At 40.9% G+C, this 20,034-nt stretch overlaps 1 protein-coding gene across 1 annotated transcript in view; it reads left to right on the top strand.

The window, feature by feature from the left end:
* SUCLG2 (succinate-CoA ligase GDP-forming subunit beta) overlaps window positions 1–15,011 on the top strand; it is a 262,823-nt gene extending 247,812 nt beyond the window's left edge. The window contains exon 11 of the mRNA XM_047778950.1: window positions 13,900–15,011. Within this exon, the coding sequence (XP_047634906.1) occupies window positions 13,900–14,015 (116 nt within the window). The 3' untranslated portion in view covers window positions 14,016–15,011. The remainder of the gene's footprint in view (window positions 1–13,899) is intronic.
* The last annotated feature ends 5,023 nt before the right edge of the window (window positions 15,012–20,034 follow it).

Here is a 20,034-nt window from a genome sequence, read left to right as displayed (position 1 = left end):
TTTCTAAGTTTTGGATACTCTGACACATGGCTGTATAGTCTGAACAAATGTGATTGTTTTTTCTTTTGTAGAGCCACACCTGTGGCATATGGAAGTTCCCAGGCTAGGTGTCAATTCAGAGCTGCATCTGCCGGCCTACACCACAGCCGCAGCAGTGTGCGATTGAGTCGTGTCTGTGACCTACACCACAGCAACACCAGATCCTTGACTCACTGAGTGAGGCCAGGGATTGAACCCACATCCTCATGGATACTAGTCGGGTTCTCAACATGCTGAGCCACCACAGGAACTCCCCAAATGTGAAATTTTTAATGACCAAGATAACTGACAGTTCAAAAACTTGATAATGTGATTTTGTTTCTAGTTAACTATTTCTTTTAATTAAGAATGTAGCCTCTCTTGGTCATTATGTGGCCATTTAGAAGAGCCAAGTTCTTTGCCATAAGTTTCAACAATTGGTGGCCCACATTTTAAAGACTTGCTGTATATGGTGTATTAGAAATGTCCTGATGTGGAAAGTTTTAATCAATCAAATCAGGCTTGATTTAGTGGGATTTTGTGGACAAATCTTTGTCCTCAGCTGTATAATAATTACAAGCTGTTTTACCAGTGGATAAGGAAAGGATTACTCTCCTCTTTGAGAATGGTAACTTTATAATTACATGTATTTACTTGCCTTATCAGAATAGAGTTTACCAGCTGAGACACAGGATTATTTTTATTTAAAAGACTCCTGGCTAAATTGAACAAGCACACATTTGAGGAGAGTTTAGCTTTTGTAGACAATTGTTCCTGGCATGAGTAAAGAATAAATAATCTGAAATGGATTTTGTTTTTTCCTTCCTTTCTGAAATGTATATATACTTGGCACAAAAGTTACCTAGATGGTTAATTCAGCCCAACCCATGATACTATTTAGAAATGTACAGATATTTATCAACAACTTGGTGTATTCAGTGTGCCAACGTGCTTTAGCCAAAGCTTTGGATTTCATGTGGGAAGTTTAATGGTTGTGAATCAGAATCTGCCAAAACTTTAAGACAACTTTTCTGTTTAGAATTCACTTTTCCTTCTTGCTGGTCCCACTAAAATCTGCAACTCACTTCTGTGTCATATATGCCTGAAGAGGACTATGCTTTTCTCTCAAGTGTTTGTTGCAATTCCAAATTAAGTTCATAAGGAAATAATAATAAATCTAGATAATCTGGATTCCATTTCTATTAGTCAGATCTTCTTGAATTGATTTTTCCACCCAATATCAAAATTTTGTTTCAGCTACATAAACATTTTGCTTCTCTTTAGCCAGATGTCTTTATAAACAAGAGTTCCTTCCTTATCCTTCCCAATCTCTCTAATGTTCCCTAAACTCTTTCTAAAATTGTTGAGAACATAAACATCTCTGAGTCAGAAACTTTGTCTTCTGTTTCTTTTAATTTCCTAATAAGGCACCAGCACCACTTCTTCGTGAACACTTCCTCATCCTTGCTTCCTAAAATACTAACAGATTGGAGCCAGAGAAAGGCAAATCAAGTGTCCTTCTTACCATGAACACAGGGAAATTGCTGTATGATGCTTGGTCTGCTTATTGAGGAAAGAAACCCCGAGCATTCAGGCATTAAGGGACAGCCACAGAGCTTTCAGCTGTATCCATCCACTTGGCAGCCATCCATTCTGCAAGTCTTCAGTCATGCTAGGGTGTGAGGCCCAGAGACAGAGCCTTGATTATTCCTTTGACTCGCATCAAAAAGAACCTTGGCAGGTTGACTGTGGCTGACTAGCCTGGGAAAGTTCTCATTCAGAATATTTGAGCCCTAGGCTTGCTGCTCATACTCTTGAGTCCACAGGGACTAAAGGATGGCAGGTTCCTGGATGGAGTGAGCGCAGATGCCCAGTGGGGCCGATGGCTAGCTCTGTGTCTGATGACTCCCCTGGCCTCTGTGCCTCTGCACATTTCCCGACCATTCTCCGTACCAAGTTTTCATCTTCTTTCCCTTCCTGAGTCCCTGCTCCCTTGCAAGTTGAGAGGGACCTGGCCCCCACCTCTACCCCAGCCTGTCCAAGCACATCCTCCCCTCTCTCCACCCTTCAGTTCTGATGTTACTGTCATTGGGAGTGTGGCTTCTGGAGCAGGGCTCTGATGTTCTCTGTAAGGGCATGTCCATTTTCCTCTCTCTCTCATCTTCACTTGTCTTCTGTTCCCACTCTCATGGTGCCCATTTTCTGCACACCTGGCTCCTCATCTCACTTTCTGCCTCACCATTGTCCACTCCCCTGTCATCACCTCCTCTCCTACACTGTCCCACATGGGTGCTTCTTTACTGGGACTGATTCCAATTCACACTGGCATCTATTGCCTCACCTCCCTTTAGTCACTAGCATCTTCTCCCTAGTGTTTAATTCATCATCTCCAGGTTAAACCAAATGAGACATTGGAGACAATCCTGTTCTGTCATCAAGGCTTAAACCCTCTCATTGTCTCAATGGATAAATATTTCTGAATGCTGAAGCTTCACCACACTTAAACATCAGACCAAGTCTCACAGGACCTCCCAAAAGTATTAGGCTAGCTAGAGCTTTTATACCTAGTATTTAAGTTTCCAGGAAAGGAATCTATTATATTTGGCAATTTGTGTTCTCATTTTACCCCTAGATAGTTCATGTGACTAACTGAAATTTTTATGTGGGACATCTGCTGCCTTGCACAAGAAAAAGACTAATGCACCTTAAATAAAGTAGTCACTGTACTTGCAGGACAAGGACTCCTTTAAGAAGGTGGTCTCTGTATTATGCACTGTTATGTTTTGTTCTTATCGATGCAATGACTTGAGACTGTCCAACTACCTTAATAAAAAAGTTTAGTGTAAGGTGTTAATAGAATTGCACCTACTCTGACTTTCTCCCTTTGTTCTTCCTTGGCCCCTCCACCCTCTCAGCCTCTCACTAAAGCCGGACTGCTTCCTCTGTGTTCCCTGGACGTCCAGACCCCACAGGCTGCCAATCTTTTAAGCGTAGGCAATAACCATCACTACTGTTTCTACAATCCATCTAATGAGGCCATGCCATTGGGGTCTTTGAGGGGACCCAGCAGATGCTTTCCCATCTGGGTTCTGATCCTGATAAAAAATAAGAAAAAAGTCTAAGGAAACCAAAATATTACCATTACTGATAGAGAAGTTGAAGGAGGCATCTCATTGTGTACCATCAATGAGCTTTCTTACTCTGAACCCCAGAATTAGACAGCTCTTCACATCCAGTCATGGGCACTGCTGAACTTAGGCAGGCCTCCCATCGCCCTGTGCAGAAACCCTGAGGGATAGGGGTGACCTAAGATTACTGTGAGCAGCAGATCAAGGGAAGCACCACGGAAGGGGCTGGACTACACAGCCAGATAAGCCTCTCCACTGCCCCTGGGGAGCCAGCGATAGTCAAAGAAGAGACAAGGAATGTTATGCCAATTACTGCCTCTCTGCATGGAAGGAAAGGCCCCTCTCAAGTACATCAGAGATCTTTAGTCTGCCTTAGGAGTGAGCTGCCTACTGGTCAGGTGCCTGCCCCAGTCTAGGCAGTGGACATCTCTTCCAAAACAGGAGTCTGCAGTTGTTCTCCTGAGCAGAAGCTGGGGGTGGGGCTCTTCAGTAAGGAGCATGGCAGGTCTGAGGACCGCTTATGACCTCACAGTACCACCATCTTTTCCCTGAGTGTCTTCTGAGTGACCAGTCAGATAATTTCCTCATGCCTCTGTTTCCTTATGGAAAACTTGAAAATCATATTTGATCAGCCGTCAAGGTGAGGGAAGAAACACACTGCTATCAAGGAAAAGATTCAGGCAGATTCTGTCTGTGCTGTTGTACAGACAATAGTTGTGTCCTTTAAGAAGCCCCTCCCAGAGAGCACCACCTTGAGGCTGTTTGGGAGCTGAAAGACTGATTTCCTCATGGAATGTTTTAGAACCTGGATGACAGATAGCTGTCATCTCGTGCCACTTATTATATTGGCAGTGGCTGCCTTCAGTGCTGTGCCAAGAAAAATTCTGAGACTGTATCCAGCTAGTGGAAAATAATTCTGTGATTGTTATTGCCCACCACAGATGTGGGTAAAGAGACTGAGGGCCCTTAAGCCTAGTTTTGACTATTGTTGGTCCACAGCACAGGTGGAATTTTCTTCCCTAGACATACAGCCATCCCTGGCATCAGAAGTAGGAAATGGGGACTTCAAGCTGGAGAAGCACCAAGTGAGACTGGCTTCTTGTCCTCTGCAGCCACAGGACCAAAACCTTGATTGTATAGCACACAGGTCTGCAGACTTTTTCTGTAAATGGCCAGATTCTAGTCTTTGTGAGCCATGTAGTCCCTGTTGTGATAACTCAGCTCTGCCATCATGGTGCCAAAAGGAATTGGGAATAGTTGTGCCATAGTAAATGTTCTTTTACAGAAGCAGACAGTGGGGTGTGGTTTGTAGCCCAATGTAGAGAAGAGGCCAACATTAAGTCCTAGGATTCTGGAAAACTCCCCCAGTACCTATGGCTAAATCCCCCTCCATCCTCAGCTCTGAAAGATTTCATTAAGCACCAACAAAGCATTTGACAGGCAATATTAAGCTCTCAGAATCAAACTTCCTCTTCAGGAAGGTATTCGCAATGATGTCTACTCCGTCATTCTCACAGGTACATTCAAAGCATGCACAGGTACATTCAAAGCATGGCAGGTCACTTCTCATGCAGCAGTGGAGTTCCAAAGTCAGCCTGGCAGACAGAAGCCTCACACCACCACAATGACCTTTGAAAATTCCTGCAGTCACCCAAAAATTAAAACGTACATGGATTAAATGTCATAAAGTTGACTCAGGGAAGGCATAAAAGGGAAGTCCACATGCAAATGTTTGGGCATATGAACATTCCTTCTTTAAAAGAACACTCCTATTCCCTCAAGTATGGACTGTAACATGCTCCTGCTTGCCTGAGGGTTCCTTCTCTTCTAGTTCAACCTACCTTTGGTTTACATGAGCATCTTTGTTGCTTTTTTGAGAGAGTTCATATAGTTGAAAACAAGAGCGTAAGTACCTATCCTAAACCATCAACAGTTACATGTTAAACTTGATCCTAAACCTGTTTGCATAATCATCAGTACATGTACACCATTCATTGAAATGTTGTAAAGAATCTAGCCATCAGCTTCTTGCCACTGCTGGCTGGCATCGTAGGAATGGCTGTCATGCTCACAACCCTCAGCATTCAGTGTTTTCTAACCCTGGGAGATGAAATCATTGAAGCAAGTGGGTGCGCATGATACAGCCCCACTGGCTATCTTTAATTGTTACAAAAATGTGAAGGATACAAGGTATTTCAGTAAGATACTCATCCAGCTGCAGTAATTTTCCTAGGTTGCTCAGCTAGTTGGTAAGGGAGCCATGTTTAAATCTCAGCTTCCTCATCTGTGAAAGGGGGAGTAAAAAGGTGGCAGCCTCACAGGGTTATGGTAAGGAGCAGATGAGTTTTAAAATAACCTAGAATGATCACTGGCTCAATAAATGTTAGCTATCATTTTTATCTGAGCTCCTGTCCACAACTTGGCTGTCTGCAAGGTATGGGATGTAAGATGCCCATCATCTCGAAGGAATGAGGGGCGCGGCTGCACACGAGCTTTACCTCTGATGTCCAAGTATTCCTTTTCTCACCTTACCATAACAAGACACAAGAGATGTGATAAGCCTTCTAAATTTACATGTCACCAAGAAAATGGACTTTCTACATCTGATTGTCACTTGAAAGAATAATGAAGGAGGAGCAGGGGCCCAGGGATAGTGGATGTTTGAGAAGAAATCTTCTGCTTTATTGAATTTGCTTTGTTTCCACTGACCTCTCCTGTCCCTGGGGAGGAAAAGAAAAACCCAGTCACTCAAATCAGGGGTCGAAATATTTTAGGATTTATGAGCCATGCTGTCTGTGTCACAGCTCCTCAGCTCTGCCACTATAGCACAAAAGCAGCCATCGACAATCTGTAAATGAATCACTTTGGCTGTGTTCCACTGAAACTTTATTTATGGACACTGAAATTTGAATTGCATATAATTTTCATGTATCACAAAATATTATTCTGATTTTTCCCCAACTGTTTAAAAATGTAAAAACTATTCTTAGCTCACAGGTTGTACAAAGGAGGCAGTAGGCTGGATTTGTCCCACGGGCTGTGGTTTGCCTGTCCTGACTTAGAGCACCAGACTGAGAGTCAGACCTGTCACTGTTCACTGGTTATTTGACCAAGTTATCTCCCATCCCTGGACTTCAACTTTTTCTAGGGAAAACAAGTGACTTATCCTAAAGGATCCCTGATTCCTTCTAGCACTAAAAGGCCAAGGCTGCATGGTTTTTATGTAGCTATGCACTCAGACAAACCAGGTTCTAGTCCTGGCTCAGCCTCTGATTTGCTGGGGAATGTTGGACAAATTTTCTATGCCTCCCAGTGCCTCAGTGGTCTCATCTGTACTGTGGGAATTAAAAAGCAATGTTGCTATGAAGATTAAAGGGTTGCTATGAAGATTAAAGTCATAGGATATTTGTGGACACCTTAACTCATGTATCCAACAAATACTTATTGTACCTAGTATACACTGAATAGAATAAGTACTAACTATTGTATTCTTTTAAAAAAAAATGAATCCTTTTTTTTTTTTTTGCTGCTTTTTAGAGCTGCATCCTCAGCATATGGAAGTTCCCAGGGTAGGGGTCAAATTAGAGCCACAGCTGCTGACCTACATCACAACCACAGCACCTTGGGATCCAAGCCGCATCTGAAACCTACACCACAGCTCACAGCAACGCCGGATCCCAAACCCATGGGGCAAGGCCGGGGATCAAACCCGCATCCTCATGGGTACTAGTCAGACTTGTTTCCACTGTGCTGTAACAGGAACTCCTGAATTCCTATTAAAATAATCCTTTAAGGTTTTCTCTGGTGGCTTGGCTGGTTAAGGATCTGACATTGTCACTGCTGTGGTGTGGGCTTGATCCCTGGCCCTGGAATCTCCGCATGCTGTGGGAGCAGCCAAAATAAATAATAATAATAATAATAATAATAATAATAATACTTTTAAAGACAGCTTCTATACACTTTTAGACTAGGAGGTGTTTTCTTTAAGCCCTATGACAAAAGGCTGGCCTGCATGTTGGGGAGGGGGTACACCTTTTGAGCAAAAACCCTGTAATTTATGTCCACTACAGCTGTCATCTCTTCCATGTAATGAAGACAAAGAACATTTTGATAAATGAGCCTTACATCTCTGTATACAGCTCTCTCACTCCACCCAGTGGCAGGAAGTCAGTGGTAAATCATGTAGAAGTAGAGAACTTTTAAAGATTTTAGTAGTTATTATTACTCTTTTTATAATATCCTCTGTCAATAGAGCAAGATTTCATTTTAAAATCAGTCCCTCTTGATTCTCCATGCATGCATGGTTCCCTTTAAGGCATGCAGTAGGTAGATAACCATTTAGCTGGGTGGCTTTCAGACAGCAGATATTAGAAGTGCCTCAAGTTCGACCAGCATGAATTGGTCAGTTATCTGTATAGGTGGTTATTAAAAGTGTTGTCCTGCAGACTCATTGAATAGCAATGCAGTGCTTAATAAATATTATAATATGTCAGCAGCACATTTTAAATGTGGGGAAGACATTGGTTTCCTTTGTAATTGGGTGCACAGGCATAAACACTCTGGAACTTGTGTGTCACAGTTTAAAGCAGCTATTTAGAAGTAGAGATGAGAGAGGATGGAGAGTAAACGTCAGCCACTTTGTGAATCAAGAAGAAACTACCCTGAAATAATCACACAATATCATTAACAAAATGAAGCATCTGTCAAAGGCTCCCTCTATCCACCTTTTCTTTTTCAGGGACCTCATTTCAGTGACTGCTGTTCTTCTTTCTAGCCCTCTTCTCTGTGTGTCCCCACTTCCCCTTCCAGCTGCTCTCTCAACAGGAAGGAAGAAGCAGCTTGTAATCTCTCTCCCAGGCAGGGTCCTTGGCCAGGGTACCATGAGAGAGCAGTTGGCAGCGTCAAGGTAGGGCTGCCACGGCAGGGACTTGACAAGCTCACTTTTCCCCTCACTATTGGACTCTTCCGTTTCTCTCTTTTCATGCGTCTCCCCCTCCTCCTCTCCTCTTCTTCTTCTCCCCCTCCCTGTGCCTCTCCCCTCTCTTATTCTCTTCTCCACCTTAACTCTCGCCCCCCCTCTTTCATTCCTTCTAAAGTCTCTTTTCTCTCTTCCCTCTCTTTCTCTCTTGTCTCTCTTTTTCTGTGTCTCTCTCCTGCTTCTCTCTGTCTCTTTCTGACTCTCCTGCCTCTGGCTCTGCCATGCCTTCTGTATCATCTTGTTCTCTCTGTGTGTTTCTCTCTTCATTGCCTATGTTTCTGACCCCACCCCCCGAACCTTGTGTGACAGATTTTCTTCTAACTCCCCTCTTTATGCACCCCTTTCTCCTCATAGTCCTATGCCTGAGCATTATATTTCAGCGCAAGGTTCTCTTCCAGAACTGCTTGGTTCTGAGCATGCCTAGTATATGTTTAATAATTAAGCCTGTAATTAAAGTTTACTGTAAGTATAATTAAAGTTCACTTTAGTGGATCCTGGAATTATAAAGCAGTTAGGCATTTTGATATGGCCCTGCAGGAGCAGCTGGCAAGAGAGAAGGCTGTGTGGAGCTGACCCATCCCCTCTCCTATCCCAGCCCCGCCCACTAGTGTTAATCAATCGTGAGCAAGTCCTCAGGGCCTGGGTGAGAGGGGTGGCAGCTTGGAGTCCTCCCTCAAAGACACTCAACACAGACAGCTGCCACTGGCCCTTCTTAGAAAAGAGGCCACTATAGAAGCCCCTGAGCAGTCAGACTAAGATCTGGAATCAGTCCTCCTTATTTTCCCTCAGGCCATTTGGGGTTTCAGTTTCAACCTTATGAAAGAGTTACTTGGGGATGCTGAGCCAGCAGGGTGATCTGAAGAGGACTTGCCTGCACTTGCTATCTCAGGCACACTTAGTGTGTATGAGCCCATCCATATTATCCAGTCCATCCTCAGGCACGTCCTGTGTGGGGGACACCGTGCTGAGCCTGGAGGTTCACAGGGGCAGCCCTCCTGAAGTATACGTTTGTTTAGTGGGAACAAGAGCTATGTCCATAAGCAGTTCAGCAGTGCTGTCATTTCATTCAGATGGATGGGGTACTCTGGAAGTTCATTTTATAACCCCCTACTCAACATTGGGGCTTAGCAAGTGTGACAAGAAGGCATTCCCAAAGAAATGTCATTTAAATAGATAGCTTGTGGATGTATGGGGTCTGCCAAGCAGAGAGGGCAGCAGAGCTCTGAGTGGAGGATACAGCAGCCATAGGCTCAACTTGTCTGCAGGTTCACAGATTTCTTTGTCAGTCATTTTCCCCCTTGGGAATCCTGAGTGCTAAATCTGAAGAGAATATTAACTAAGGAATCCACTTTGGCTAGTTATAAGGAAAAGCAGTCTATTTATCTAAAAAAAAAAAAAAAAAGTGCCGAAGAGTTTATTTTGTCCATACACATACATGGAAAGGAACTCAGCTAAAAGTGAGCAAACAGTTCTCTTGGTGTGCGGGAACTGTGATAAAGCTGCCCCCCACCCCCAGGAGGAGGATCTGAGTTGGAGGTAGACCTCCAGAGCGTCACTCCAGCCCTTCTCTTCACTTGACCTCATCACCTCTGTGTATTCGCACTGCCTTTCTCTTCCCACCTTATTTACCTTATTAATAGTCCCTTTAGAGCTGGGGCCTGTAGAGAGCTTTGGCCGCAAAGGGAGATTAGAAGGAGCAGATATCCTAGTTGTACCTGATCCTTGCTTTTGAATAGTTAATAGCCTCATTGAGGTTCAAATGATCTCATGAATGGGAAACTGCTGCATGTTTTAAATGTCAAACCTGAGTCACAGGAAATCAGAATAGAGCCAGAAAGTCAAAGGGTTCTGACAGTCAGATCCTGCCAGTCACTAAGCCTTGGTGCTCTTGGCTTTAAAACAAAACAAAACAAAACAGAACAAAACAAAAAACTGGCTTGTAAACACTGAACTCACAAGGTCATTTTAAGAGTCAAATAAAGTAATGTGCGGAGTTCCTGTTGTGGCTCATCGGAAATTAATCCGACTAGTATCCAGGAGGACACAGGTTCGATCCCTGGCCTGGCTCAGTGGGTTAAGGATCCGGTGTTGCCATGCACTGTGGTGCAGGTCGCAGACACAGCTCAGATCCCAAGTTGCTGTGGCTGTAGTAGAGACCCGTGGCTACAGCTCAGATTCGACCCCTAGCCTGGAAACCTTGATATGCTGGAGATATGGCCCTAAAAAAAGACAAAAAATAAATAAATAAGTAATTAAATAATATGGAAGGGCTTTAATGATGACATATATTTACAAAATCATAAGAAGAAGTTATTCAAGGTTCAGAATGAATGTTTCAAGCATTGGTTTTGGAAATTATTCAAACCAGTGAAAGATCAAGTTGAATGCTCATTCCCCTACTTCCTAGCTATTACTGACCACATTCACTAGATGTTAGCCTCTAACTTCTCTGTGCCTCAGTCCTCTCATCTGTAAAAGGAAAATAATAATAGTAGCTTTCTCAGGGCTGCTACTGAGGAACAAAGGAGAGAATATATTTAGAACATGTGCTAAGTGATAGCTGCTATTGTTGCTTTTATTATTACTACTATTCCTGTTACTAGCACAGCTAATCCCTCTATCACTCCAGTTAGAGAGTACTTGACAGGCATGGGTGAGATCTGTACCCACAGGAGGAATCTTATCAAGGAAAAGTAGATTAAGATAGAAGGTGAGGAATGTCCAGGCAGATGTGTCTGCCTCTTGAGGTGATGCGTGGGGGCCTTGGGAGCTGTGTGTTGAGAAGGGAAGAAAGAGGAGAGTCTCGTGTATGTTAGTATAGATTTCTTCCCTGACAGTCTGGCAGACAGGTGGGGAGAGAGCTCCAGTCCATGTCTCTGTTGAAGGAAATAAAAATTTCCGTATTTAACTTTGATTGACCTTCTAGTCCAAAGACCTATCTGCGTCTGTATCTGTCAGAACTTCGATTCACTCCACGTCCTCATTCTGTGAAAGTGCTGCCTACAGATCAATGTGGGAATTCCTTAACCCAGTACTCAACACCTGCCACATTCTGATCCTCTGTCCTACTTTTCAGCCTCTGGGACCTTAGCTGAAATTTTACGAAATGAATGCACACTTGGGTTGTTCTTAATGAAATAATAAATCTTCAGGTCTGCATTAGTTAAATACCACTGTGATACAAATTGCCACAGAATTTAGCCACTTAACACAAGGAACACAGGTCATCTCACAGTTTCTGTTGTGGGGAATCCAGGGTTGGTCTAGCTGGGTCCTCTGCGTCAAGATCTGTTGCAAATGCAGTCACAGCGTGGGCCAGGGCTGGGGTCCTGTCACACAGTCTGCCTGGGGCAGGGTTGCCTCCAGGCACACTCATCTGCTTGTTGGCAGGATGCAGTTCCTCATGCATGGTTGGACTAAAGGCCTCTTTGGCTTTTGGCTGGAGGCTGCCCAGAGTTCTTTCCCTCATGAGCTTCTGCCTAGGGAAGCCCGTAAACCACATCATGGCAGTTGGCTTCATCAGAGTAAACAAACAAAATCAAAGGGAACAAGACAGAAGTCACAGGCTTAGTTTCAGAAGTGAGATTCCATCACTTTGTAATACTCTTATTCAGTAGAGACAGGTCACTGGCTCCAGCCCACACTTAAGGGGCATGAACACCAGAAAGTGGGGATCGATCATTTGAGAGCCATTTCAGAAGCTGCCTACTACACTTACAAAGTAGAATGTTATAGCAATGCTTGCTCCTGTAACAACAGACGTATGCTGAAATGTCAGAAGCAACATAATACATTGTTATGTAATACCTCATTTGTATAAGGTCTAAGAGGATAAGTGAGCTGAGTGGGGTGCTCTGCTCCATGGTTTCTAAAGCATCCATGCTGAAGGAGTCATTGCCATGTGAATAAAGGTGCCTTCCACAGTTGTCCTGGCTGGCAACATTCTGGAAGGCAGACGGAGAAAACGGAGGAAGAGAATATGGGGAATCACAGTGGAGATTTTTGTTTTGTTTTGTTTTGTTTTGTTTTGTTTTGTTTTGTCTTTTTACCATTTCTTGGGCTGCTTCCACGGCATATGGAGGTTCCCAGGCTAGGGGTCAAATTGGAGCTGTAGCCACCGGCCTACATCAGAGCCACAGCAACGCAGGATCCAAGCCACACCTGCAACCTACCCCACAGCTCACAGCAACGCCAGATCCTTAACCCACTGAGCAAGGCCAGGGATCAAACCTGCAACCTCATGGTTCCTAGTCAGATTCTTTAACCACTGAGCCACGACGGGAACTCCACAGTGGAGATTTTTATGGGTATGTGTTTCATCTCTGCTCATACTTTATTGGCCAGAAGTCCCGTGACCCACCCTGCCGCCCCAACCCCAGCTGCAGGGTTCCTGCTTGCCCTAGAGGCCACACTTCCTATTCCTGTGTAAAGCAGCCGTGAGTAAGCCTGGAGCCAAGGACACAGTGCCCGGGCTTCCCTTCCCACTGCTTTGGTGCACTCAGGCTCCCTGAGAATCAGTGCTGGATCACCTTCTCACTCACCTATTCCTCCTGAACTCGGCCTTCACCTTTTTGTATGAAACATGCTGACCAAGCGCCTCCTTTTTATTTATACTTTGAGGTCTTCTGAGGCCTATATTTCAAGGTCTTTGTTTATAAACAGGCTCTGTCTTGCTAACTAGATAAAAGCACAGGAGATGATATAGGATGAGATATTTCATTAGACACTTAAATTTTATCACATTTCTCCTGGGGGCTTGTTCACACTGAAAGAAAAAAACAGAAAAGTGTTTTGCATGTTAAATAGTCACCAAAGCATGCATTTCTGGGGTAACTTGGCTGGCAAATGCTACAGACCCACGTAAAAGGGCCAAGGGTTGTCATCGGAGGCTACAATGCCCATGTTCAGAGCATCTGCCCCTTTTGTTATATCTACCATTGTCTCCAGAGCAGTGGCTTCCTTAGGTGGACAAATCCTCTGAACTTTAGATTTCGGAGTAGGTCATGACTGGGACCTTTGTTTCGAGAACTTTTTTAAGACAAATGACTTCTAGCATGAGCCAAAACTACATTAAATCCACTTAAGTTTGGATTATCAGCAGAAACTTCAGGTTTTATCAGTAAAAAAATGTCCATTAGTTTCTTGCAAGCCCTATCCTTTCATCTTTTTTTTTCTAGCTGGATCATCACTTGATAGAGATCTTGCCATGTAATCTTTCTTGTCAGTAACGCTGACTATAACCTATATTTAAGTTACTTCCCGGTGGAAAGCCCCAGATGGATTAGTCCTGAGCACCCTCATGTGTTCCTGCCCGTGTTCCACACCATCCCCTTGCCCTGATTTACCATTCTCTTCCTCTTTTTGCACAAGGCTTTTTCTTTAGATTCCATATTCAGACTATTCAATCAAGGGATAAGTCCATTTCAGAAGATTTTCCTTATCTTTGAAACTAGTTGAACAAGTGGTTAGTAACCTTTCTTTGTTCACAGTCTCCTAAGAACCTCATTATTTCCATTTTTTTCTTTAAGCCAGAGAAAATGTAGGCAGTATCTTTATAATACCAAGGACTTGAGGTAAAAAGAGGAAGAAAATAAATTCATCATCTGGATATATCTAAATAGTCAGATCTGGTTCATAAAAAGCTCAACTGAGTTGTAACTAAATTGTGTCCATGTGACCCAGACATCCTCTGACTTCAGGTTGTACCAAACTTCCCAGGGCACCAGCTCCAATTCCATTTCAGTGACTGTACATCATCCCCCCACCCCCTTCCAGGAACCAATGTCCACGAAGCCCAGAACATTCTCACTAACAGCGGACTCCCCATTACTTCGGCTGTCGACCTGGAGGATGCAGCCAAGAAGGCTGTGGCCAGCGTGACTAAGAAGTGATGCCTTTGTCCTGATCCCTCGGAGGAAGAAGTTTTCCCATAAGAAGGGATTGTTCTCTCATCACTGTGAAAGAAATGGTTATCCCAATGAGGGGGAAAAAAAAAAAGAAAAAAAAAAACAGGAGAAGGGAAGAGCAAGAAGCACTGTATTAAAAAAATCTTAAATCGGTTTTTTCTTGAATAAGATATCTAGACAGCCTAAATAATCTGATTTCCCTTATAATATAATGCCCTGGGTTCTCATACTTTTCTGTCCTGGTGAGCCAGCTCAGTAGGCATTGTTTTGCCAACTTTGGAGAACTGTCCATATGGCCAGACATTGTGGGTATATACAGCATTTGAGATCAGGCTCTGGTTCATTTACAGTAAATTTGGTGAATGTTTCATCCTGTGTTAATTAAAAAAAAAAAAGTCACAGGCTATTAAAAAAACTCAGACAAGATTACATTTAGCAGATTAACCGTGAAAAAGGTACAACTAAGACATTCAAACAAACAGCTGTTATAAACTGCAACAGTTTTTACAATTTCTAATTCTAACATGTTTGGAAAATCTGTGAATATTACAAAATGTATTTTACAATGGAAAATCTGCATTAATATCCTATATATGTGTCCTCCCATTTGCCTTAATATTAAATATACTGTTTAACTCACACTAAAAATAAAGCCAGAAGCCTTTTTTGTGATTTTGGAGTAGAAGGTTCTCTTTTTACATCAAAACTGAAGACTGTGAATTCTTATGGAAATCACTGATTCAGTCATTTCAAGATGAGACAGCATCGAAGATCAGATTATGCTGTGTCACTGTCTTCCCTCCCCTCCTCGTACCCACTATAATCTACCACCTGAGAAAATGTTATTGAGAGAATGTGGCTTTTTTGCATAATGTCCATTCTTGTGGTGAGAAAGAATGTGAATTAGATTTTTGTCTAAATTTTGATAAATTTTGATCTGTACACAAATTCAAATAAAGTCCTCTGTTTTGTAAACTCTAAGATCTATTTCTCAGTTTAGTCAATTTTATTCCTCAAGCAGTGTTTCCTTTACTAAAAGTCTAGCCTTTATGAATTATGCATATCTCTAAGATTAGAAAATCTGGGTTGTCCCAGGATTATTCCAGTTCTACTCAACTTCATCAGCAACCACACCTATTAGGAGATTATTTAATGAAAGAATAAAAATCATATACTACCAGAAGCCCAGGTAAGTCTAATATGTTAAAATGTGACCCCAGTTTACATAATGTAAATGACATATACAGGCATAAACTCTCCCCATATAATGAGGCCCAAGTGCCAACATTAACAGTTTTCCTCTCAATGTACAAATACGTTATAAACCAAACTTTTTTGTTGTTTTTTTTCTCACCAGTTTTTACATTGTTCATAAATTTTACAGTTGTTCATTGTTTCATAAATTTCATATCTAGACAAAAGTTTAAAAAGTCATTATTTTATATTTGCCAAAGAGAAGGAACTCATTTGATACATCATTCTTATGTCCTTTCTTAATTGTCATACAATGAACAAAAAATATTTAGGTGTGTTTTAGGTTTTGATAGCTTAATAACTAGCTAATATTATAAAAGAAGTAACATGTAGTTTGTCAGACAAAAGCTACATGTTTGAATTTTTTACCCTATGTAAAGGCTTATGTTCACACAGCTTAAAGAATAGTACACACTTTTTACCCAAACTGCTTTATACACAAGATTTTAATAGACTTGCTTATCTTCTGTGTCAATCTCTAAAACAAGCACTAGACTTAGAGGATTCCTAACCATCCCACAACATTCACTTCTTTAAGCTGAATAACCTCTTAAATTTGTGTAGACTCCTTTGTAGTGGCAGGAACCCAGCTCAAGCTTAAGAAAAAAGAGGGGTATTATTTTGTTATTGTAATTATAAAAGACAGAAGACTATTTTGGGTTATAGTTAAGGCTAAATCCAGAGCCTCAGAACTTGGATGCTGCATCTCAGGCCAGCTTGTCTCTGTGTTGATTTTATTCTCTTGCAGGCCATTTCCTCATGGTAGCAGAATGGCTGCTGTCCTTCCCAGGTACATATTCTCAAGCTTAGCATCCCTAAAAGAGAAAGAGTAGGGCAAGGGGTGAGAAAGAGAAAAGGAAGGGAGAAAGGGAGTAAGGTTGCTTTTCTCCCTGTAGCTCAAGAAACATCCCAGAATAGAGATGACCAGTTTTAGATCAGGAACCTATTCCTTCTGGCCAGGAGTTTATAGGGCTCTGATGAGTGCAATCTGAGTTAAATACCCACTTATTGGCCTGAGGACAAGACCACCCTCACCCAGACCTCAGAACTGAGATTAGGGAAGGGTGGGATAATTCCATAAGAAAATTGGAGATCTGGCAAGAAGAATCAGTGTTTTGTAGAAAGGAAAAATAAGAGGTAACGATCACATTCTTCAGCCATAAAGCAATAAGGTTGAACAAATTACTGCATAAGGATTCTTACAACCCTGAAACTTAATGATTTTATTCTATTAACTTTTCACCAATCCTATGGAGTCTGTTCTTACCCATGCATATAAGTTACCAGGTTTTTTGTATAGATGCTGCTTGAGTCGTCTAAATTTTTGACCTTATGTTATTTGTCTTAAACAGTAATGTCCACATAAGAACTAATAGCATTGAAACACTTAGCTTAATTTTGGTTTTCTATTTAAGTTGTAATTCAACTCATGAATTAGTAAAATAGCCAGGAAGCATTTAATGACCTGAATAGATCTGTGAATCACTTTTAATTTGTTCTTTTACAATTTATATGCTATGTCCCCCATCCCTCTCAATTTTCTGTCTGCAGTGCGGGGGGCGGGGGGGAACTGTCATCATCATAAAGAATTATATTGTCTTTTATTCATGGTCTTAATGAAAATGGGGCAAAAAGTTATGATTTGACATTTCTAAATTAAACATTTAAAGTCTGATCATTTGCAGGATATAGTATATGTTCAAATAATTAAAATAAATGAAAATCATATAATAGTGATTAAAAAGAAAACAATCTGAATTTGAGCATGGAAGAACATGTTCTTACAGATCCTTCTAGATTTGGAGTTGGCAAGTTAAGGCCTGAGATACCATTAGTAAATAAAATTTTACTGGTACACAACCATGCTATTTATTTACATGCTGTGTATGGTTGCTTTCTTGCTACAACAGCAGAGTTAAGTAGTTGTGATAGAAATTTTATATTCAAAGAATATTTGCTCTTTGGCCCTTCACAGAAAATTAGCTAAACCCTTCTCTATATAAATAAAAAAAATGCAGTATTATCCCCAGAATGACAACAACAGATCATTGTTTCCAAACCTAAGAAAAGCAGATTTAGGCATTAAAGTGAAACAAATGTATAAGAAGGAAATAGGATCTTTGACCTTTGTATTTTAAATCCTATGAGAATTTACTAGCCTACAAAAGGCCATTTTCCAATGAAAAACTATTCAATTAAGTTAATTTGTGTCTTTACATCACCACAAGAACTGCCTGCAGATAGCTTGGTGCGCTTTTGACATATGCTGTTCTTAACTACTTACAGGTGTGTTGGAATAATATCAAGTTATGGCTATGAATATGGAACTCCCAAAGACCTGTACCTATTGAGTCATCAGAGTGGTCCTTGCTAGAGACTGTGTTGTGCATAATTTAATCTTGGAGCCCTGAGAAGAGGATAAGAAAACAAAGAAAAAAGTTATTTCAGTATACCACATCTCTACCACCTTGCTGTAAAAGCATTGTTCCACTTTATATTTGGGGAAATAGTAACACAGTGAGATAAAGTTTCTCTGCTAAATTTATATAGTGGCAAAAATTCTGGACTTCTGGATCTTGTGAAATTCTATCACTTCTAGTGCATCATTGCCCAGTAAATGAAGGCAATAAATATGGTGCTGTCATGCATATATATATGCTGCTATATATTTATGTATGTATGTGTATATATGTGTGTACATGTATATAGATAGATGCTATTGAAAACTGAATTTTAAAGTCCAGTTAATTTCAAATAACTATTGGTCACTTATTTCTGGTAGCTACTATATTGGACTACATAGCTCTTTAGTCTAAATCTAGTGGGGTTTATGTATTACTTTCAATTCAGAGGAGCTCACATTGATTCGGAGCTTATCGTGTTCCAGGAAATCTACCTCTGTTGCCTAAATTAGTTCTCTTAGCAACTCTGTGAATCTATCATTCCTGTTTTACAGATGAGATGTTTTATAGGTAATATGGATCCCAGAAAAGGTAAGAACATGACCAAGAACACAAAACTGATATGTAGCTGGTCAGGATTGAGACTCTGCTCTTGTGAGTCCAAAGCTAGTGCTCTTTTAAACATGTCAGGACCCAAATTCAGTATAGTTGTGCTGGTGATAGCGATGGATAATTTAAAAGAATGTTAGAAGCAAAGATATTTAGCTGAGTTCTTAAATGTTTTGCCTTTTTTAGTACTTTGAGAAGCAAAATATAAAAGCCAAGATTGCCTTGTGCACAGTAGGGCATGAAGAAGGGACCATTTTCTTGGGACCTAATTCCAAATGTCTTTTTATTAATTCACTGCCTTTCCTAATATACAAAACCACAGCCACTTACAAGAAAAAAAGCAGAGGGGCTGAAAAGGTAGAGGCTGGAGACCATATTGTCATAGCAGTAGGACAAATTTTAGTTACTACTATCATTCTTCTGGAAAATTTAGGTCTAGAAATCTTGTCTCATATTTTGATATTCAAAATAGGCCAGTTGCAATTCTTAAGTAGTTTAATGCCAAACTTTACAAATCCAAAATTAACTAGATCTTATACACAAACTATGGGAAATATATTTTTTTTCTTATCCCTCCCTGTGTGTGCAGAAACAGTGCATGGAGGTGTGTTTTTTAACTGGGGGCTCTTCTAACCCTTTTCCTAGCTAAAAGAGAAAGAAATGAAGTACAATTATGTATCAGTCATTTAGAAATCTGTTCTGAGATCAGACACACACTGGGATAGACAGGAATGTTTGGAGATCTTATTTGAAGTTTATTTTCAAATGTCTTTTAATGTTGAATATTCATACACTCTAAAGCCCTATAGTTATTTTACCTGAGGAGGGGGTGAAAGGGAAAAATAAGGTTTAATGGACCTTATACTAAAAGCACAAGCTTCAAACAAGGACTAGATAACTGGGTCTCTATTAAAATAAAAAAATTATCCGCAAAAAATTTTTCCAGGAAGTATAAACAATCCAGGTGTCCATCAACTGATGACTAGATAAACAAAATGGGGTATATTCATATTCATCAATAAAAAGGAATGCTACAGTATGACTGAAACTTGAAAGCATTATACTGAAATGAGGAAATCCAGCCACAAAGGCTGCATATGGTGTTATTCCATTTTTTGAAAGTGTCCATGATCCATAAATCTGTAGAGATAACATGAATATTAGTAGTTGCCAGGACTGGAGAAGAGGGGAGAATGGGGAGTAACTGAGAATGGGCTTTCTTTTGGGGTGACAAAAAATGTTCTGAAGTTAGATAGTGGTGATGTTTGCAGAAGTCTTTGAATACACTAAAAACCACTGAATTGTATACTTTTCAAGAGTGAATTTTGTAGTATATGAATTACTTCTCAAAAAAAACTTTTCTAGATATAAGATGAATAGACAGGTAGGTCAGAGACCTTGTATTAGGAGTTGCATTTATTAATAAAGGCATAGGTTGGGTTTTATTTCCAGTTCTTCATTTATATTACCTCATGATACAGTCAGGTGACCTTAACAGTTGATCATTTTGTGTGTGTTCATGGGAAGAATAGTTAGTAATCTTGCTTTCTGCATTCCAAAGAAAAATCTATCACCTTTTGATAAACACTTGGACCTTTATATTAAAAGTCACTTTTTCCAACGTCAGCACTCTCTTGGTAAATTTAAGTTTATTGTTCTTTTTCAAATAACCCCTAGATTTATATAGTTGCTTTAAAAATTGGCTTTGATAGATGCCTTTTTAAACATTGGTTAAATAA

Source organism: Phacochoerus africanus, chromosome 1, assembly GCF_016906955.1.
Source record: "Phacochoerus africanus isolate WHEZ1 chromosome 1, ROS_Pafr_v1, whole genome shotgun sequence".
Lineage (NCBI taxonomy): Eukaryota > Metazoa > Chordata > Mammalia > Artiodactyla > Suidae > Phacochoerus > Phacochoerus africanus.
Note: the sequence above shows the minus strand (reverse complement) of the source record. Positions and strands in the feature narration are given on the sequence as shown.